Below are 22,897 nucleotides of genomic sequence, written 5' to 3' on the forward strand. Positions count from 1 at the left end.
ATTTCCTTTTTTTTTTTTTTTTTTTTCTGCCATACTGGGGTTTGGACTCAGGGCCTACACCTTCAGCCACTCCACCAACGCCCCCCCACACACCTTTTTTGTGAAGGGTTTTTTCAAGATAGGCAAACTATTTGCCCAGGCTGGCTTTGAACTGCAATTCTCCTGGTCTCTGCTTTCTGAGTAGTTAGGATTACAGGCGTGAGCCACTGGCACCTGGCTTCCTTAGTTTTCAAAGTTAAATTTTTCACTTTCTCATTCTCCTTACCCCGTACTCAGGAGCTTTGTATACAACCGGAGGCAGTAATTCAGGGACAAGTTATGAAATTAAAAGTCTTCACTTATTTTTTGGTTGTTATATTGCTTCTTAGATCATCACTGTTTTTATTTTAATTTAAATTGTATTTTATTTTTTTGGTGCTGGGTGTGATGGTGTACACCTGTAATCCCGGCATGCAGGAGGATCACAAGTTTGAAGCCAGGCTGGGCTACATAGTGACACCCTGTCTCAAAAAACCAAAATAAAGAGCCAGGCACTGGTGTCTCATGCTTATAATCCTAGTTACTCAGGAGGCAAAGATCAGGAAGATCTAGGGTCCAAGCCACCCCTGTGCAAATAGTTCATGAGACCTTATCTCGAAAATATCAACATAAAAAAGGGCTGGTAGAATGGTTCAAGTGGTAGAGTGCCTTCCCAGCAAGTGTGAGACCCTGGGTTCAAACCCCAGTAGTGCCAAAAATAATAAAAGTAATAAATAATTTGATTTTACACTCATTCTTAGCTTGCCGCTGCTTGTGGACATAACTTAGAATATGCCTTTCTGGGCAATAAAAATTAGTATACCTACTATCTTCTGTTTTTATACATTTATTTTTCAGTATCAAAGAATTGCATGCTGTCTGTGGAACAGTTGGAAGACAGAGGAAAATCTAAGGAGAGAATCATCCATAACCCTTCCAGTTGGCAGTAATTAACATTTTGGCATATTTCCTTCCAGCTGCTTTATGGCATTTTTTAATTACATAGTTGAGATATCCCCAGTGAACTTTGAAGTATGTTATTGACTGGGTAACTCTATAATGAACAATTGATTTTGAATCTTTACACATAATTTAATGTTCAGCTTTTTCTGCCAGTAGAGATTTTGAAGTCTTGCATTGAGAAAATGAGTAGAAGTTGACTTCCTAGCTTTGTAGAATGGGAAAAAAGAGGGATCAAAAAGGCTCCCAGGTCACATTTGGTTTGTGTCTTCTATTTTCTTTGCAGGTTTTTGTTCAATTTGTCAGGAATTAATAATGGCTAATGATTGTAGAGGGTGTCCCTGCGCCAGGATCCCCATTCTCACATCCGGCCTTTGAGTTTCTGCCTGTACTCAACATGAGACTAACTGCCAAGTGAGAGAAGGCCTCTGGGTCCAGGGTTTGCCGTCTAGCCTTTGCTCATTGCCGAGGCTCATGATCAGAAGTCTCAGGTGTGTGAGGTTCTGCAGGTTTGGTTTGGTCAGAGTTTTTTAGAAGACAACGTGGTGAGGAAGAGTTGCCAGTGACACAATTATTTCCTAGGTGGATTTTTTTCCTCTAGCCTTGATTGACATAATCTCTCCCCTGAATGGAGAGAAATGATGTCCTAGGTCTGTGTTAGAGTTTAAAAGTATTTGCATCCAAAGCTGGGCACACCAGTGACATAACTATAATCCTAGCTACTCTGGAGGCAGAGATCAGGAGGATGGAGGTTCAATGCCAGCCCGGGCAAATAGTTCTCGAGACCCTATCTTGAAAAAAACCCATCTGTAAAAAGGTCTGGCAGAGTGGCTCAAGTGGTAGAGTGCCTGCCTAGGAAGTGTGAGGGTCTGGGTTCAAACTGCAGTGCCACCAAAAAAAAAAATTTGCATCCAGATCACAAAATTCCAAGCAGTAGGGACGGGGTGGGGGTAGGGTTCTATTCAGCTGTGATACACAGCTTGTGTTTGCTAGATGTGAGTTGTGTTGTTATAGAAATCCTAGTGTCTAGCCACTAACTTTGAGATTCTGACCCTTGCCCTTTCCTTCCTGCTACTTTGGGGATTTTTTGGCTGTATGGGGATTGAACTCAGGACCTACACCTTGAGCCGCTCCACCAGCCCTTTTGTTTTTGTGATTTTTTTTCCCCCCAAGATAGGGTCTCTTGAACTGTTTGTCCAGGCTGGCTTCGAACAGCGATCCTCCTGATCTGTCTCCTGAATAGGATTATAGGCATGAGCCATCAGCACTGGCTCCTTCCTCTTTCTTTCCTCTCCTGGTGTTTACTCATTCTCTGCTCCCACAGCAGTTCCCAGAGTCCCTCTTCATCCTCTGGGTCTTCCTGCCTCGCCTCTCTGTTGCTTATGACCCCTGCACAGAGGACTGCCTCCACCTCCACTTTGGCCCAGCAGCCCCATCATGCTGCAGGCTACCCCAAGATCTCGGACATGTTCTTCACCTTCCTGAGCTTTGGATCCCACATGTGTAAGATATGTGCTCACCGAGGCTCTTTTTCTGCTCCTAAATTGTGCCTCCATTTTAATGTGTAAGATGGGAATGACAAGAGTTTCTGTCTTGCAGGATTCTTAGGATAAGTGGGTTTCCTGTAAAGCTCTTAGCACAGCACCTTCCACACTGTGAAATATGGTATTTTTATTTCATCTCCACAGAGTGTGGGTAGCTGTCAGGAGGAGTCAGAAGGCAATAATAGCACAGGAAGGCTCAGCTTTCCAGGAGCTTGTCAGGCTGGCCTGACTCACCTTCTGTTCCCACTGCTCCTCATGGACATGTCACACTGCCTGATGTGTGCCCCACTGACCAGAAGCCCATCAGTGGTTTCCAGCTCTCCTCTGCCTCCTCCTAAAGAAACTACTCCTCCAGATCCTTGTCTCAGGTTCTACTCTTGGCTGGGCACAGTGGCTCTTACTTGTCATGTCAGCTACTTGGGAGGTAGGGTTAGGGAGGCTTGCTGTTTGAGGCCAGCCTAAGCAAAAAGCAAACTCCCATCTCAGTCAACAGCTGGGCATGGTAACACATCTGTAATCCCAGTCACTAGGAGGGAGGAGAAGGGAGAAGGATCAAGGTCTAAGACTGGCCCCAGGCAAAACTTTGAGGTCCTAGGTTTGATCCCCAGTACCTCAAAAGAAAAAAAAAGACATTATCATAATGGCTTCTATATTGAGTCTTCTGTGAAATAATACATAGCCTCTGGAAAACTCCCATGCACTCCTGTGAGAGAATGAAAGGACATAACATCTTAATGTCATTATGAAAATAGTTTTGATCTTTTAGTCTTATATTAGTAAACCAGTCCTATATTGGGGGGGGGGGGTGGCTATTTGTATTGAACGTCAGTTTCTGTGGTGTAAATACACCCTCCCCCATGGCCAGTGTCAGGCTGTCAACTTGACTAACAACTGTGTAGTTGCTGAGAAACACACAATGGATGTGAGCCAGGTGAGTTGCTCCATTGCACTTTGAAAATCATTGATTCGGAATATATGGAAGGACTTGAGAAAAGACTGTGGTTGCCTCCAAGACAATAATCCAGTAACCACTTTGTGAGCACGAATTTAAAACAGTGTTCCTGTATTTTAAATTTTGCTTCTTGTGCATATATGACCTGATTAAAAAGAAAAACACTTTAAGCATCATTTTTTTTTTTTTTTGTGCTGGGACTGGGGTTTGAACTCAGGGCTTTGTGGTTGCAAAGCAGACACTCTACCACTTGAGCCATACCTCCAGTGTCGTATCCTCACCCCCTTTTTTTTTTTTTTTTTTTGCAGTACTGGGGGTTGAATTCATGGCCTCATGCTTGCTCTATGTCTTGAGCCACTTCCCCATCCCTCTCCCCTTTTATTTTTGTAAACTGAAGCTTTTCTGATGACTGCCTAATTTCCCCTAGCCACATATCCTTAATGGAACATGAACACTGCCCATCTCATTGTGCAGAAGGATTGACACTAGTAGGCATTTAAATACAGTTATGTATACTCTCTGAGTTCTGCAACAATTTAAACCTTCCTGTTCCTTTCTTTGCCTGATGCTTTCTAGGCTGTTTGCTTTAAAAAGGACTGGGGGCTGGGAGTGTAATGGTAGAATGCTTGCCTAGCACTCGCAGGCCTGGTTCAGTCCCCAGCACTGCAGAAACAAAAACTGGAGCATTTTCACTTATGAAATGAATCCATGGAGATTGGTTATGTTTGTGAGTTCCCATCGTGCATGCTATGGACTTTCAGCTAGAGGCTATTGGGAGTGGCTCCATGTTTGTACTCTTCCCTTGCCTTGTTCAAACCTGCCTGAGGGACGGAACAGCCACCCCTTGGGAGAAAGCTGATTTGGGGAATGCATAGAGTGTCCCACAATTTGAGGCTTGTGGTAAGAGGAATAGGGTTTTGAAAAGTAGAGAGAGTTGGAATGAGAGGTTCTATGCATTCCCACAGGCAGTGGAGGCCAATGGGAGCAGCCTGGGGCTCCTGTGCAAGCTACAGTTCCACAAGTGACAGGAATGGCTGAGGCATGTTAGGCATCTGGCTGCTTCATGTCCACCCACAAAGAGCAGAGTGTGTGACTGCCCACTGGGCAGATGACCAGGAAGTAGAAGTAGCAACATAATACCCATTTCCTCTCCACCCAGCCGCTCTGCCATTGCTAGGTGCCCAGGGATGCTGAGAGTGACCAGCATGGTCTCTGGTAGAACGTTCCGTGCACCGTGGGGTGGAATCTGTCTGCAAGCCTGGAGCAGGCTGGCTTTCCAGGTAGCTTCCTTGTGGGAAAGGGAGACTTGGGTTCTCCAGCTGCTGCTGGTCAGAGACTCAAGTCATAAGATCCTTGAAAGCACCTTACCAGAAGAACGAGGATCTGTTTCCTGTGGCTGACTATGGAGGCACAGAGTCACTTTGACCCCTGGTTCTGTCACTCAGTAGCTGTGTGACACTGAGCCATTTACCTGTTTGTTTCTTTATTGGTGAAGTTGGGATGAAGGTGGCTGGGGCAAGGTGGAGGTGCATATGCGTTCTGGGTGCGCAGTTTAGGGCTGTGAGGTTAAGGCGGACCCTCCCTCACTCCCCACCACAGGAGCCAGAAGCAGCTGCAAGCCCAGGCCTTGCTGGGGACACTCCCCAGCTTCCCAGTGAGTGTGGCACTCTGCCTGCCTTCTGGGCTATGTCGTGCTAGCCTAGCATCTGCCACTAGTCTACAAAAGAACATGGAAGGGTTTTCTAAAGCAGATGGACTCTTGAGTGTCTGGCTGCCCAGGAAGCCTGCAGTCTTTTCCTCGCACCTCAACCCTAAACCCAGGACCTCCCAGCTTCTTGCCACCTGCAGGTGGCTCACACGTGTGCTCCTCCTATGCCAGTTTCTGTCCCACACTTCAGGTGCTAAATTGCCTGCTGTAGTGTTGCTTAGTGGTGGTTCAGAGCATAGCTTCCTGCTCACCAAATCCTATTCTGATAGACTCCACCCAGTAGCCTGGACTCTGCCGGTTCCTGCCTCCCCACCCCATGCTGCTCCTTATATGATGGGAGCCAGAGCAATGTGGGTGGGTGAGTGTGATGGTAGGTAATTAAGAGTCCCTTGCTCAGCTCCTGTGGTTGTCTGCTGTGTTCTCTCATCCACTGCTATTTTTCTTCTAGTCTTATTCATCCTTTAATGCTTTTTTACCTAGCTAGTGTCTTTGCAGTATTTTTTCACCATCCCCCTTTTTCTTTCACATAAATCATCTACCTTCTCCCCTCTCCACCTTCTCTTAAGAATGTAATTTGTTCAATGTACCTCCCTCTCACAGCCAGGTGCAGGTTCTCCTCATCTGTTCTGCTGTTTCTCACCCCTGCCTTGAGTGGAGGGAATGGGTATATAACTGGGTGGCAGTGTCCAAGAGCAGTTGACAAGCTTTGGGCCCTGAATTGACCTGAAGTGTGTTTCCTGATAGGCCTTGTAGCTGGGCTTGGAATCAGGTAGCTTTGCCAGCCCTCCTGTCCACTCAGAGACACCCAACTCAAATGCAAGCCCTATCTGCAGAAAGAGGCACTAAACTTTACTTCTGGTAAAATAGTGCGTGCACCCTTGTTTTCCTTCAGTATCACTTTATGTTATGTTTTTCAGGTAGGAGATAGCTTCGTGAGCAGGATTTTTTTTTCCCTTGTGCTGGGGTTTGAACTCAGGACTTTGTACTTGCTAGGCAGATGTTCTACCACTTGAGCCACACCTCAGCCCAGGAATTATTTTTTTAACTTCAAATCCTATTTTCTTTTTTAATCCTCCAAAGTTAGTAGTGCAGGGATGAAAAGAATCATGCCTACCTCAGAGGGTTATGCAAGTGTTGCTATTATTTTTTTTTTTTTTTTTATACATGTAAAATATTTTATTTGTAAATGGTGATCTTCTAAATCTGTGTCCACAAATTCCAAAACCCATAACACTCTGTATACTTCAAAAAATTCAATTTTTGTCAACATTAGATACTATTATACAGAACAGAAACAACAGAAACCCGGCAGGACAAATACTGGTAGGATGTCAGAATATTGTACAAGAGAAGAAAAATATTCAAGAAACCATTTCATACAGCTATTTATCAAGAGAAAAATATATACAATTGATTTATTCTGTAAGATAAAAATACATCATGCCATATACATTACAAGTTCTGAACTGTGTCACTGAGTGTACCAACAGCTTACAGCCCCTTGAATTGTGCACAGAACTTCATTTATACTGAGCCCGCCAAGTGTCAGTACCAGAATTTTAAGTACAAAATAAAAACCTAACCTGCTTCAAAATGCTGAGTAAGTTTCTACAAGCAAACACAAAACAGTGTTTTTTATTAAAGAAATGTAAACAAACAGTTCATACAAACACATTTTAAAATTACATCTTCGAAAAACCCTATTGCCAAAGTCCTGCAGCTGTGAGCATAATCACCCCCTCTTTTATTTATTTTTTTTTTCTTTTTCAATTTTTTGTGTTAAATAGAAGTCTGAGGAGTTAGGGTTAGTTCCTGCTACATGATTCTATTATGTGGACATGATTCTCTGTGGTCTGCAACAAAGTTCTAATCAAAACTACTTTGCTGAAGAAAAAATTCAGCCCCCATTTGGGTGTATTTTTAAGCAGTTATTCACAGTTATCACAAATTGTAAGCACAAAAAACCTGACTGAAGAAGTAGGGATGCAACAATATAATATGAAAAATTAGTTTAACTTACCAAAACAGCTATAAAAGTTGTAGTCATAAGCATACACTGTTCTGTCAGAAGTTAGGTGTATAAAACAATTAAGTCTAATGGACATGGTTTCCAAAAACCCTGACACTCAGGGGTGAACTTTTGGTTATTACATAATTACAATGGCATCTTTAATAACACAAAATTATATTGTAACATCCCTATGATGTTTATAAGCACCCGAGCTGCTGCAGAGCCTGGTAGCATTTGGTCAATAACTATTTTTATACTGTATTTTTCTCAAAATATTTACATATTTGTACAAAGTAACAGGTTTGTTAGTTCTGCAGGTAACAGCAGCAGCTTGGCTTTCTTCTAACTTTTATTTAAAAATAGCTTCATTCACTTATTCAATAATAAATACAAAAAGTTTCTCTTATTTTACAGAAATCAAAAACTACAATGACTGACTCATGGAATCAAGTATTTAAATGTGTTTAGTGCAAGTTATCGTCCCTTAGCTCTGTCCCTAAGGAAGTCCTCTCAGTACATTCCTTCATCAGTGGTGGCCTGCCCCTCAGCAAGGCGTGGTGTTGCTATTATTATTATTGAAGTCATTACAGTGTGCGTAGATCACCTAGACACCATCTCTCTTACCCCCATCACTCCACTTATCCCTCTGAAACAGAGTACTATGCGTTGAATACATACCATTCGTGGTTACCCATTGTGCTTCACTGAATGTTATCAGGGGCATCCCTCTAGCAGAAGGGATGTATTCAAGATACTCCTTTCCCTTTCCTCCTCCTTCCTCTGATCCTTGAGCAAAATGAGTCTCTTTAGTCATCTGTAGGAACTACAATCCCCATGTTAACATTAAAGGTTGTAGTGTACATTTTTTCCAAATGTCTGTCTCATTTATACGTTATCTTATCGATGTACATGCTGTTGTGGAATTGGGGGGGGGGTCCCAAAGACTTAATGCTACTTTAATAATGGTGTGAGTAGTGGGACAGAGCATCACCCGGTCTTCCTGCTGGGGCAGTAGGACAGAGCACCACCTGGTCTTCCTGCCTCATTCCCTCGCCTATCTGCTGGACTGGTTGTGTGGAGCTCAGTAGTCCTACACTGTACAGCCACAGTGCCTTTCTCAGTTTGCTGATTCTGAATAAAGGTACTGGACCTGACACATAGTTTTAAATTTTCTAATGGCCACATTTAAAGAACAAGAGAAATTAATTTTAATAAAGTATTTTATGTAGCCCAGTAAGTCCAAAATAAGATCAACATGTGATCAATATGAAAGTTATTATGGAGATAATTTACATTGTTTTTACTAAGCTAAGTTTGAAATCCAGTGTGTATTTTACGCTTAAAGCACATCCATTTGGGCTGACCACATTCCACATCCTCAATAGCCATGTGTGGCTAGTAGCTACTGTCCTGGTACAGCACCTGGAGTGCTGAGACCTCAGTTTAGTTTATTGGGACCCACAGCTTCCTTTTATAGCCTTTCATTTCCTGGCTGGAATTTATAAGCAGGGATGAAAGGAGATCATCTGAATTGGTGTCCTTTGTAAGACTTTGCTCCTGGAACGTTCTCCTGGCTCAGTAAGTAGCTTTCAGTGGATGCTTTCTGCCGGGATAGCTTCACAAAGGGCTCCAGCACACAGAGGCAAGGCTGGTTACTCCTGAACTTCAGCAGACAGGAGTAAGGGGACATGTTCTCCTACCATGCTTCATAGCCTTTAACCTTTGGCTGCCCAGAGCTGGGCTGGGGGGTGAGGGAATTGCTCTGTGGGTAGGGAACATTAAATGAGCAATAAACAAAGACTTTGTCTTTATCTTTTCATAGCGGAATAGAAGATGAACTCAACTGAATTCAGTGAAGATGTAGAAAAAGGTAAAAAAAAATGTTCTTTAATATTTTTGAATAGGTCACATATTCACATAGTCAAAAATATTTTAAAGGTAATGAAAGTCTCCTCCCACTTCTTTTCTCCATCCCCCCTCTATCCATACACCTGTTATAAGAATCCAGAGTTGTTTTTTAAATGCACAAAAAGATTATTAGTTCTCTCCCTGTGTCACTCTTCTCCCAACATGCATTTTGACCTTGGAACAAGGTTTTATTGTATAGCAGCAGTGTAGTAAGATAAAGATCGTGTTGTTGGAAAGTGCAGGTTTATTATGACCAGACATCATCTCTGAGTGACAGTGCCAGAGGGCAGTCCACAACACCTGCCACTCAGGTTTTTCCCACTGAGCCCTATTTCTTCTCTGCCACAGTTCTAAAAAATAACAACAGTGTGAAGGTGGAGACAGAGGCTGAAGATGGTGCGCTGGACTGCTCACTGAATTCCAGGACTTCTGAGAAGCAACTTCTGGACAGCATCTGCCCTGCCCTCCAGGACTCTAGCAAGCGAAAGCAGCTGGGCAGTGATAGCCAGCCAGACTCTGTCTCCAGCGTGAAGAGGAGGCGGCTGATACCCGAGGTGAGGGCCCAGCCCCTTTGCTTCTTGCCTGGGCTCTAACCTACAGAGATCTGAGGCTGAATCTCTCTTTCCATGGGTATTGCACACCACCAGGATTTCATTTAAGCTGTCCTGTGTCTATAGCTTCAGTTTCTAGAAAGTGTCTTCCAACTGAAAATCTTCCTGTGTCTGGATTCCTTATAGGATAATGGACGTATTCACAGTGCAATGCTTCTGAGTTTTTTTTGGGTTTTTTTCCCCCTCTTTGGTATGGGGACTTGAACTTAGGGCCTACACCTCAAGCCACTCTACCACCCGTTTTTTGTGATGGGTTTTTTCAAGGTCATGTCTTGCAAACTCTTTGCCTTGGTCAGCTTCGAACTGTGATACTCCTAATCTCTACCTCCTGAGTAGCTAGGATTACAGGAGTCACCAACCAGCACACTGCTCACTTCTGGGTTTTAGTTCTTTCTTTTGCTGGGTGCTGAGGGAAAAGCAAGAAATTTTTGACAGGGACAGTTCATACACACCAACCACACTTTTATAAGGGGAAAAGTTGAGGTAGCAGGTCTTTTCCTAAATTGAATCCATCTTTTATATCTATTAGGGGAGCTGTTTCCCAAAAGAACTTTTCAGTGAAGAATCTTCTTGTAAAGCAGGAAATTTTTAATGTCATACCCATTATGCTATAAGTTACCTGTTTTATGAATTTGCTTTATTTCTAAATTGCCTGCTGATTACATTGAATTTGGCTAAATGCTAAGAGAGATAGATGATGGAAGTGGACATGTGGCCTTGATAGCAGTTCAGGAAGGAGACAAGTTACACACATGAAGCAGCTGGGCCTGAGGGGAGAGAGGCAGCTTTGGGACTTAAGGTGGTGTTTGGCCTGAGATGCTTCCTCCATAGAGCCTCCTATGGTTCAGCAGATACACCTTTAACTTAGCAAAACATTTCCCCAAGCTTCCCAACCTAGCTCCAAAGCTGCTTCCATCCTTGGCCCCTTCCTTCCCACAATCACTCTGGGAGACCCACATAAGCATTTTAACTTCTGTTTGTTCACAGAGTATCAGTTTGGGACTCGTTCAGTTTTATTGGTTAGTTTTAGTTTTTCTCTATGAGATGTTAGGGCAGACCCAAATAAATTGGGAATTTATACACTTGAAGAACTTGGTTAGTCTTCAATTAAAAAAACAAAACAACAACAACAAAACCCCTATTTTTTAATTGCAATGGTGGGACCAAGATCTTAACCAGGACTTACTACTTAACTTATTTATTTATGTATTTATGTACTTACTTTGGTGGTACTAGGGTTTGAACTCAGGATCTTACACAGGCTAGGCAGGTGCTCTACCACTTGAGCCATGCCTCCAGCTCTTTTTCCTTCAGGTATTTTTCTTACAGGGTCTTACCATTTATGCCTGAGCAATCCTGGACCTCGAGCTTTCTATTTAGACTTCCCAGGAAGCTGGAATGACAGGCAAGGCCACCATGCCCAGTTTTTATTGGTTGGGATGGGGAATGGGGGTCTCTTGAAGTTTTTGCCTAGGCTTGCCTTGTACCATGATTCAGATCGCTGCCTCCCTAGGAGCTAGGATTATAGGAATGAGCCTCCTTGTGTGGTCTTAACCAGGATTTAAATACACGTTTGCACTCCACATTGTGGAACATTGAAGGATACATTTGTCTTATTTTATCCTACTTATTTATTTAGTTATTTTTTTCAAACAACTTTCTTGAAATGTATATCATGCACTAAAAATATACCAGTTTAAGGTTTGTACGGTTTAATATACTGAAACTATTGTCCATTCACAGAATTGTGCAAGCACGTCCACAATCAGCTTTGCAGCATCTTCATAGCCCCTTTAGCAGTCACTCTTCATTCCCCCTCCAGCTCCTGACAGCCTCTGATCTGCTTTCTTGTATGTATTTGTCTATTCTGAAGTTTCATTTAAATGGAATCTCATAATATATGGCCCTTTATGTCTGTTTTTTTTAACATAAAATAATGTTTTCAAGGTTCACCCATGCTGTAGCATCAGTACTTCATTCCTTTTTGGACAAATACACTCTTTTTTTTTTTTTTTTTTTTTGGAGGGATTTCCAAGATTTGAACTCAAGCCTTCACATTTGCTATGTGGGCACTGTACCACCTGAGCCGTACCCCCACCCATTTTTGCTTTGGTTCTTTTTCAGGTAGGGTCTCAAGTTTCTGCCAGAGACCAGTCAGAACCAGGAGCTTCCCATGAGATTGTAGGCATGAGCCACTGCTTTCCAGCTTCTTTTTTATTTTTTTAAATGTGGACCGCTTCACGAATTTGCATGTCATCCTTGCACGGGGGCCATGCTAATTTTCTCTGTATCATTCCAGTTTTAGTATATGTGCTGCCAAAGTGAACACTGCTTTCCAGCTTCTAAACTTTTTTTTCTGTGATGCTGGAGTTTGAACTCAGGGTCTTGCACTTGCTAGGTGGGTGCTCTACCACATGAGCCACTCTGCCAGCCCTGTTTTGTATTGGGTATTTTTGAGATAGGGCTTCCAGAGCTATTTGCCTGGGCTGCCCTTTAACTGCGATCCTCCTGATCTCTGCCTCTCTAATACAGGTGTGAGCCACTGGCAACTGACTAAAGAACTCTTAACATTTGTTGCAAGGCAGATCTACTGGCAACAAGTTCTCTTAATTTTTATTTGACTGAGAAAGTCTATTTCTCTTTCACTTTAGAAAAGTAATTTTGTAGGACACAGAAGTCTAGGTTGGTGGGTTTTTTCTCTTTGACTCTGCTCTCTTGCTTTTACCATTTCTGAAGAGCAGTTGGATGTAAGTAAGTCTTCTCTTTGCTCCTCTACAGGTAAGGTGTTTTCTCCCCTAGCCTCTTTCAGGACTTTTTGTCTCTGATTTTCTGCAATTTGAAAGTGATATGCCTAGGTATGGATTTTTCTTGGCATTTATCTTCCTTGGTTTTCTCTGAGCTTCCCAGATATGTGGCTTCATGTTTGACATTAATTTAGGGAAATTCTCAGTCATTGTGCTTTCCAGTATTCCTTCTCTTCCTTTCATTCTTTCTTCTCTTGGTAATCCCATTATACATAAGTCACTCCTTTTGTACTGCCCTACAGTTCTGGGATATTCTGTTCTGATTTGTTTCTTTTTTTTCTGTGCTGGGGTTGAACCCAGGGCTCTGTGCATGCTAGGTACCACTCTACCACTGAGCTACACCTCCAGGCCCCTGTTCTGTTTTTTTCAGTCTTTTTTTTTTTCTCTTTGTTTTTCAGCTTTGAAGCTTTCTGTTGAGTATCCTCAAGCTCAGAGGTTCTTTCCTCAGCCATGTCAATTACTAATAAGCCCGCCAAGGCATTCTTCATTTCTGTATAGTGTTTGTGGTGGTATTTCTTTCTCTAGCATTTCTTTGGGCTCATCCTTAGACGTTTTATCTCCATGTACATTGCCCGTCTGTTCTCTTCTTGTGTTCTGTCATTAGAGCCCTTAGCATATTAATCCTCGTTGTTTTAAACTATTTATTTTGATAATTCCAGCACTCAACTCTGTAGGATTTGGTCTTAGTAGGCCTTGTAATTTTTTCTTGGTAGCCGGGTATGATACACTGGGTAAAGGTACTGCTGTGAACAGGCCTTATTAATGTGGTGGTGAGGTGTGCAGTGTGGGAGTGTTTTCCAATCCTAGGGTTCCAATATCAGTGTTTTAGCAAGCAGATCCATACCTCCAGACTATCAGTTTACCTGTTTCTAGTTCCTTCACTACTTCCTTGGTAGGAAAGGATTGCTAGCTTGGGCTGGAATGAGATGTCTTCCTTCCCCCAGGTCAAAAGGCTCTGATAAGATTTGTGCAGGGTAATCTCTGGTTAACTAGTTTCTTTTGAGGGCAAATCCCCTTAAGACCAGATGCACTAGAGTATTCCAAAAAAGGTACAGTTTTCACTTCTTCTGCCACAGGCAAGGGGAGTTTTTCTCTGCCTTTTACTGAGAGCCTTCTAGAACTCTTAAATGTGAAACCTGGAGGTTTTAACTCTCCACCTTGCCCACAGGAGCCTCCAGTGACTCATCATTACTGGGCTGGTTTCCCTTCCCCTACACTGGTTCCTCTGGAGGTCTTTGCTCTTGTGTGTCAGCTTCTAGAAGCTCTGATTCTCTGTATTCATCTATTGCTCCAGTTTGGTAGGGAGCAGTCTTCAGTGGCCTCACCTGCCTTAGAGATCTAAGAAAAGTTGATTTTTATTTTTCTGTTTGTTTTTTATTTGTTAGGATGGAATAGAGACTTCTAAGCTCCTTAAATGCAGAACCAGAATCCTGTAACTGCTTTATTCCTTTGTAATGGCCAAGTAATAGTCCATTTTAAGACTTCATTTATCCATTCATCAGTTGCTGGACATTTGGGTCGTTTGCATTTTTTGACTTTCAAAGAATAATTAGAAATATCCCACTCTTCTTTGACTCTGGCTGCCTACACAGCTACTTGCTGAGTACCTTGTGGTCTGGAGAAGGATTTCATGCATATGTGGCTGTTTCCAGTATGGTGAGTAATGACTAGATTAAAACTCAGATCTCTGCCTACTGCTGATACATGTTGGGGCAGATGAAAACTATAAGATGGTTAATAGAACAATTTGTTTGAAAATATTTAACCATTTTCTTCTTCTTGTGTTTAAGTTTAGATTTATTATTTTAGGTTTTTTTTCTTCCAGTCTGCCTGGACTTTAAATTCAGGGTCTTGCTAGGCAGGTGCTCTACCACTTCAGCGATACTTCCAGCCTTTTTTTTTGGAGATAGGGTCTTACTGTGTAACCTAGACTGGCCTCATATTCAAGATCCACTTGCCTCAACCTCCCACATGCTGGGAGTACAAATATGCATCACTATGCTCAGCTCATGATTTATTGTCCTTTCTGCTAATGATTGATATCTAGGTGTTTTTCAGTTAGTGACCTTGGATAGTGTGTCTGTTGGCTAGAATCTTAGAGGTAATTCTCTGAGTGTTGAGAAGTTTGAGAAAGAGTATGGTACATTCCTAAAGAAACACCTGAAAACATATTTCTCATGCATGAAGCCCTGGGTTTAATCCCCAGTCCCAGAACAAAACCCATTTTCTTCTAATGTGTCACATTACATTTCTGTTTATGATAAGTCTGTAGACACATGTCAAATTTGGAAGTAAAGCCCAAGTTCATAAATGGAAGAGTTGTATCAGTTCATTTGAGCTGTGTAACAAACCACCCCAGAACTTGGTGGTTTTACAGCAACCACCATTTTATTTGTATATACTGTATGGATCAACTGGTGATTTGGCTGATTTGACCTGTCACGTTTGGAGCTTGGGGTCTGGAATGTCCTCCCTCTCACATCTGGGTTGCATTGACTACAGAGTCCTGTCATGCCCATTCTCCCCCTTAAGGCTAGTGTGGACTTGTTCATGATGGTGGAATAGTTCTGAGGAGTTAGGGGAAGTTCCAGAGTACAGACACTTGTCAAACCTCTGCATGCATCACATTTCTGAATGTCCCATAGGTCAACCTAGACTCAAGGGTAGACAAGTAGACTGACTCCTGATGCATCTGAGGCACATTGCTGAGGATGGGCGGACTGTTGGGCTGGTATGGTAACAGTTCACTGCAGTAAGCTGTCAACAAGGAGGCCAGGCCAGGCAGTAGCCTTCATGTACAGCCTGAGATGGCCTTGTTGCTGCATTTGGCAAATGATGGCGCTGTTCTTTCATTCAGTACATTTCTGTCATCACAATGGAATCATGGAGAAGTAAGCCTGTTCTTACTCTTTGGGCAGAAAGGGAATATTCTTCATCTGTATGGCAGTTGAATCCTTCAGTAGTACAGAGATGTTTAAAACAGATTCCACGTTTCTCTAGAAGTCTACTGGGTTTGTGGTGGACCAGTTTTCCTGAGTTACTCATCACAGGAGTGCTATGAAAGTTGGCGCTATTCTTTTTCTTTATTCATTTATTCGTATGTCCATACATTGTTTGGGTAACTCCTCCCCTGATGCTATTCTTGATGTGACAGGGCATACTGGAGTTTTAGGCATCATACTCTGAAATGTTTGGGGAAGGCAGAGTGAAAAATGCCTGTGAATATTTCTAATGTGACTTGTCTGATCTACATATACTAAAACGGTCACACATACTTTTCAGTGGATCGGATACAGTTCTAACGATCTGGTTTTGGAGTACAAAATATTTGTGAGGTCCTAGATTTTACATGAGTGTTTCATTCACTTTGTTTTTTTTTTTTTTTTTTTAATGTATGCACTCCTTTCTGTTCTATAAAAAGAATGTAAGTATAAACATTTTGAAATTCTTAAACTGCTTGTAGGAAGGTTTCATGTGACTTCTAGATAGTATTTCCTTTTTAAGTTTGTGTAAGTTGGAGCCAGGCACAAGTGGCTCACACCTGTAATCCTCGCTGGTCAGGAGGCAGAGATCAGGAGGATTTCAGTTCGAAGGCAGCCCAGGCAAATAGTTCATGAGACCCTATCTCCAGAAAAAAACCCATCACAAAAAAGGGATGATGGAGTGTAGGCCCTGAGTTTAAACCCCAGTACCAAAAGAAAAAAAGAGTTGGAGTAAGGTAATGTCAGTAAATCAATAGACTCATAACCCTAGAGACTTCTGAATCACAGTTTCAGTTTTATGAAATTATAGTATGTGTTGATATTCCAGAATACTACTCTTAATTCAGAATGAATAGGCTTTTTTTCTTCTCCAAGTTTTCTTTTATGTTGTTGTTACTTTTTTTCTTTTTTTAAAGCAGAGGCCCACTATGTAGGTTAGACTTGCCTAGAATTTGCTGTGTAACTCAGGCTGGCCTTGAACTCATCATCTTCCTGTTTCAGCCTCCCAAATTCAGGAATTTGCTGTGTAACTCAGGCTGGCCTTGAACTCATCATCTTCCTGTTTCAGCCTCCAAATTCAGGAATTACAGGTGTGAGCCACTATGTCTGGTTTCCCCCTGAGTTTTCTGAGCCTTCTCTGTGTGGTGGCAGGGCTGTGGCAGAGAGCATGTGCTGCCTTCTTAGCACTTTCCTCACCCAGTGAGCCAAGAGGAACCTGGAGGTTGGAAGGAGTGATCATCAAAGAGAGTGGGAAGGGCTAGGGACATAGCTTAAGTAGTAGAGTGCTTGCTTAGTAAGCTTGAGGCCCTGGGTTCAATCCCCAGCACCACAAAAAATAAAAACCCACAAAAAAAGTGTTTTCAGGACCTAGTCAACAAGTAGCATCATTGTTCCGTATCTTATTTTGTTAATTCATATAACAAGCCAGTGATGAAGGAATTAGGTCTCCTCAGGCATGTAAGTTAAAATGCAGTGCTGGATGCCAGAGGACATCCTTACTCCTGGTGTGAGGTGTCCGGAGGGAAAACACTGGCTCTCTGCTCTCCATCAGTTCTGTGATGCACCTCCTCAACTTGGTAAACACCAGAAGGAGCAGATAAAAGGACAGATTGTCAGTTACATGACCTCTAAGACTAAGGGGCTTCTGCTGTGAGGAAGACACCATTGCTCAGCTCTCAGGCTTCTTATGGAATCACCAAGATAGCCCATGTGAGGAGCTGACACGGGGCCTGCCCCCATCAGCAGTGTTTAGTGCCCTTCCCAGAACCCCCACTTCCAACTCCCACCCTTGTCCAGGATTCAGCTGCTTCCTTCCACATTCACCAGCATGAAACTAGCATGAGGCTGACTGTCACCCTCCAGATATCCCAGGCCTGAGCATCATCCAGGTCAGGGCACAGGCCACCTTCTGTCTGCTCTCCTCCACCCCAAGGGAAGAGGGCAGGCAGGATTGGAATGGTAGCCCTCATGCGAAAGGTGTGCCACACGCAGACTTAGGTCAATGCTGACAGCTTGTTTCATGAGTAACATTTAGTATGATACCTAGAAGAAAAATAAGAACTCTCTGGAAAAGCCTAACAAAGGGCTGTATGAAGACTGGCTTGGCACCTCCACTGAAGGGGGTTGCAGAGCCAGACACAGCAGATGTGGGAATTGAGTAGCCGAAGTTTTTATTGATAATCATGTTTTTGTTCAGAAGTGGATGCGATATTCAAGAGCTATATGCCAGGCACAGGTCAGCTTTGTTCTCCTGGGGTGGTTTGTGTTTGTTTCAGTCTTACCATGTCATTGTAGTTGGTTTTCAGCTGGAGAAAAGAAATGCTATCTCACTCATGCAGTGCATATATGCTCAAGTTCTTCCTAAGTCTGACTGTGGGACGAGCTGGGCTTCCTAGGAAGCCTCAAAACTACTATGCAGACAAGGGCTGTGGCCATTCCCAGTTTTAGAAGGTGCAAGCCTGCTCCATTCTGAACTGCGCACACCTGTCACCGTGCTGTGGTCCTGAGGGCTGGTAGGACACTCGTCGGATGCCTAAGGAGCTTTAGATGCACTAGTACTAAGCTATCTCTTTTGCCCTTCTCCTTCACTGCAGTTGCTTCATCTTCCCAGATTCTTTTATTTATTTATTTGTTTGTTTGTTTGTTTATTTATTTATTTAGTGGTACTGGGGTTTGAACTCAGGACCATGTCCTTGGTAGGCAGGTGTTCTGCCACTTAAGCCACTCCATCAGCCCTCTCTCCAGATTCTTATTTCTTTGGGTATCTTAGCACATTCTTCATCCTCACCAGACACTGATGACAGCGTAAGTATTGCCCAGAGGGAAAGGACCCTAAGAGGAGAGACCACATTTGCCTCATTTCCTGGGTGCCCAGGGCCTTGCTCAGAGCCTGAGCACACAGGAACATTTGTTTACCAGTCCTAGGGGTAGAAAGCTCTTCGCACCTATTGCTAACTAGATCTGGTCACTTGATGAGGACAAGGAGAAGAAGGGGGAGGATGATAATTCTGCTGAAATGAAAAAGTAAGCATCATCCTTGCCAGTTAGCCCAGGCACACCAGCCCCTCGCTGCCAATTCACATGGCCTGCCCTTGGTGTCATATAGATTCTCCATTCTCTGCTTCTCAAAGACATGCTGCTTTCTTGGTGTTCCACTTTGCTGACTCTCTGGGCACCATTTAGCCACTCATCATTCATTGAACTAAATTCAGTGATTGCTCTTGGATCTGGAGGCCTGATGGAGATGTCTCATACTTGGAGCATCTCCGTGGTGGCACGGTCCCCAGGAGGTGGTGAGAGCCTCCCCTGGATGATCTGCTTCCCTCTCACTTGCATCGCAGCACTAGCCTGTATTCGTTCAGTCCCATTCTTCTGCTGAGGATCTGGGCATTCCCTGTGAGTTTACAGTGCTCATGGTAGAATGAAATGGCCCTATCAAGAGTTGAGCTAGATGCTGGCATTGTAGTGCCTGAGCTGTGCCACAGAGTTCCCATATGGTTGGAAGATGAGCCCTGGAGAACTGGGAACAGTGTCAACCAGACATCCAGTGCCAAGTAGCACAGATTTAAAGATTTCTTGATACTCTTAGACAGCCAAGCAGAGATTTTATCATCATCAGCAAATGCAGCCAGGCCATCGTCACCTTGGCAGCATTTGTGGAATTAATTAGAGCACTGAGTTGACAGGACACCAGTGTGGGGCTACCGGCGAACCTTCTCGATGGTGCTTTTGCTGTTTTATGTTGAATCCTGTATTCAAGGTTTCTGAATACATGAGGAACATTGCCCTTTACTGCCATTACTTTTTATTCAATCAATTTAGTCAAGTGTTTCTATTGATAGCAGTGTTTCTAACATGCTTGATAGAAACAGAAATATTTGCATTAATGAGGCTGAATATTGAGAGTTCCAGAGGGGAGGGGGATTTCTAGTTCCACATACTCTTGCCTTTGCAGCCTGCTGTAGGAGTGGGAGAGCCCAAAGACTTTGTTTGTTGGTATTTATTTTCTACATCGGGTAGAAATTAGGGCAGGTCTCCCTCCAGAACACATACTGCATAGTATGTGAGTTTCTGCACAAAGTCCTGTTCTAAACATACCAGTGGGACCATTTGTTGTAAAGCAAACACTGCTTTTTTTTTTTTGGGGTGGTACTGGGGTTTGAACTCAGGACCTCACACTTGCTAGGCAGGTGCTGTACCACTTGAGCCACTCCACCAACCCCAAACACTTTTTTTTTTTTTAATTACTCCTACAGTGGTGATTTTTAATTATTACTATTACAAGCTCAAATTTTTGTATATTGGTGAAACCTCATAGCAGTCTGATGATTCATGGGACCACCAACATTATTTTGATGTAATAGAACTTAATGTTGAACAAATTGCTAAGAATCGAATTTATTCTACAGGAATCTGCAAGTAACAAACTTTTTTTTTTTTTTTTTTTGTAGTATGGAGTTTGAACTCAGGGCCTATACCTTGAGCCACTCTACCAGGCCTGTTTTTGAGATGGGTTTTTTTTTTTTTTTTTGATATAGGGTCTCATGAACTATTTGCCTGGGCTGGCTTCGAACCACGGTCCTCCTGACCTCTGCCTCACAAGTAGCTAGGATTACAGACATGAGCCACCAGCGCCTGGCCAGCAAAGCACTTGGAGTTTGTTGGGGCAGAGCCTTTCAGCAGCAGTCCACAGTTATACATCCATCTTGCAGAGCAGTGCAGCTCAAGTACACATTGCGTGTGAATGTATGGGCTCTCACATAGAAATGAACCAACCTTTCCTGAATTTATTTACTTTATACAGTGCACTCTGTTTTCTATCCTATTTTCATTTTTAATTCCTTCCCTCTGTTGAATTTTTTACTTCTTCCTTCCCTCCCTCTTTCTTCTTATACTGGTTATGACCCATACAATCAATTTTATCTTATACTAACTCTCAATTCAAACCACATTGCTTTAGGAATAAAACTTTTCTTGCTTTATTGTACTTTATCAATCTAGCTATATGTATGTATATATATGTGTGTGTGTGTATTTATATATTTTTCCCTCCCCCCAAGCTGAGTTAGGAGGATCACACAAGTTCAAGGTCAGTCTGGGGAACTTGCAAGACCCTGTGTCAAAATAAAACTTAAAAAAGGCTGTGCGTTGGTGACTCATGCCTGTAGTCCTAGCTATTTGGGAGGCTGAAATCTGGAGGATTGTAGTTTGAGACCAGCTTGGCAAATAGTTCACAAGACCCCATCTCCAAAATAACCAGAGCAGAATGGACTGGAGGTGTGGTTCAAGCTGTAGAGCGAGCACCTGCTTTGCAAGCATGAAGCCCTGAGTTCATAACCCTAGTCCCAACAAAACAAAACATTGTTTAATAATAATCCTATTGTAATAATAAATATTTGGTAAGCACTTATTGTGACTCATCCATGAGCTCACTGCTTAATACACATTTTTTTTTTGTTTTTGTCTTTTCTTTTTTGGTGCTGGGATCGAGCCCAGGGAAGCACTCTACCACTGAGCTACATCCCAACTCTGTATTTTCTCATTAAGCCTCACAACTGTTCTGCTAGACAGGTACTGTTATTTTCCGAGTTACATATAGGAAGCTGAGACATGACAGGCTACATAGAGGACAGATAACCTAATGGTTGAAGTAAGCTGCTACATATCTTCATACCTACCTCTCTGCTATCATGGCTTCATGAAGCCTTTTGTTGTTGTTGTTGTGTTGGGGATGGAACCAGGGCCTTGTACATATGTACATGCTAGGCAAATGCTCTGCCACCAAGCTACAGCCCCAGCACCCCAGTGTCCTTTTCTGAGGCAGTATCTTAGGCAGATATTGGAGTGGTAGAACATGTATGGCTGACAGGTATTCAATGACCTCTTCTGCGCTCTGGGTACTTTTGCTAGGTGAGGGTAGACCAGAAATGACATAGTCCCATAATGCAGTGGAATGAGAATGGGGAGGAGGAGACCCCAGGAGGGAGTGGGCCAGGTGGTAGGCATCCATGGCAGGCTTCTTCCATACAAGTAAGTCCTTGGCCCTCTGCTAAAAGGAAGTGGGACAGATACTGCTGACCCTTCTTTAGCATCTGCAAACTACCATGAAGAAGATGTTAAAACTCAAGAATTCTTTATGTTCAGGTTCCTAAGGGAGTACAGTAGCTTTTCTTTGGCGTACTTGTTATCACTAGAGTCAGGTGAATCTGTTACCTAAAAGAAAGGCTCCAGGAAGTTGTTCATTAATTTGAAGGAGGGCTGCTGGGGATTAAATTTAGGGCCTGGTGTAAATGCTGTACCACTTGAGACATACTCCCAGTCCTGTTCATTAATTTAAGAGAAATCCAACGTGGGAAATTCAGCAGCTCAGTTTACGGGGCTTCCTGGTCTGTTTTGCCCTGGGCCACAATTCAGTGCTGTATTAGCTTGCCTGCCTTTGTAAACCTGGCCTCTTGAGATTGTGTTTCCCCTACATTTGTTTAGGCTACAGAGAAAACACCTGTGTCCTTTTGTGCTGCCATTGATGATCTGCCTGGGTGAGGTAAACTGAGGGCAGACGCTGTCTTCCAGGCCCTGTCCACTCCAAAAGGACCCACTGTACTCGGGAGCTGGTTAAGTTCAGTCTACATTTTAACAGAACCCCATGTGGGTTGGGTGAACATTAGAATTTAAGCAGCACTGGGCTTGATCAGGCTAAGCCACTATATTTTTCCCAGGTGTGGAAGCAGCAGCCTAGGATGTACTTTGTTCTGTCCGGTCTCCATTTGCCTGAGGCACACACCTGTCAGTGGAAGCCAAGGCTTTGTGCTTCAAGCCCCCATGCTCCCTTGACACCTGCCGCTGCTCGATAATTAGCTCATCTATTAAATTAAACTCTCCAGAATGTATTCTAGTAAGTTTGTAGGGCAAACTCAACATTTGTCAAAAATAGGTTTATTAGGTTATAACTGAAATACAGTGAATAGTAATATTTAAAGTATACAATTTGATAAGTTTTGACTTGTGTATAGTGTACCAGTGAAGCATCACCACTGTCAGTCACATGTATATCTCCTGCTAAAGGTCTCGTTTCCTTCTGTGTTCCCCTGCCACCCCCAGGCAAATACTAGTCAGCTTATCTGCTTTCTGTCACTGTAGATAAGTTTGCATGGTCTAGAATTTTGTATTCTAGAATCATACAGCATAGCTTCTTTTGCAGGTGGTGGCCCTGCGGATCCAGCACCCAAGGTCTTGTGCATGCTATATAAGTATGTACCACTGAGCTACATCCCCAACCCTTGGATTTTTTAAGACAGGGTTTTGCTATGTAGCCCAGATTGGCCTTGATTGAATTGAGCACCTCCTGCCTCAGCCTCCCAAGTGCTGGGATTACAGGCATGGAATCAAGTCCTTTATCAAAT

The 22,897-nt window shown here is 43.0% G+C and overlaps 1 protein-coding gene and 1 non-coding gene across 4 annotated transcripts in view; one reads left to right on the forward strand and one right to left on the reverse strand.

Moving 5' to 3' along the window:
- Window positions 1–22,897, forward strand: part of Bend3 (BEN domain containing 3) — a 50,138-nt gene that overhangs the window by 20,846 nt on the left and 6,395 nt on the right. For all 3 annotated transcript variants that reach the window (XM_074077484.1, XM_020170101.2, XM_074077470.1), the window contains exons 2-3: window positions 9,016–9,063; window positions 9,450–9,655. In XM_074077484.1, the coding sequence (XP_073933585.1) occupies window positions 9,027–9,063; window positions 9,450–9,655 (243 nt within the window). In that variant the 5' untranslated portion in view covers window positions 9,016–9,026. The remainder of the gene's footprint in view (window positions 1–9,015; window positions 9,064–9,449; window positions 9,656–22,897) is intronic.
- On the reverse strand, window positions 11,935–12,041 carry LOC141416140 (U6 spliceosomal RNA). The gene has a single exon (XR_012441004.1). It is a non-coding gene; the product is annotated as a U6 spliceosomal RNA (small nuclear RNA).

Source organism: Castor canadensis, chromosome 1 (genome assembly GCF_047511655.1).
Source record: "Castor canadensis chromosome 1, mCasCan1.hap1v2, whole genome shotgun sequence".
Classification (NCBI taxonomy): domain Eukaryota; kingdom Metazoa; phylum Chordata; class Mammalia; order Rodentia; family Castoridae; genus Castor; species Castor canadensis.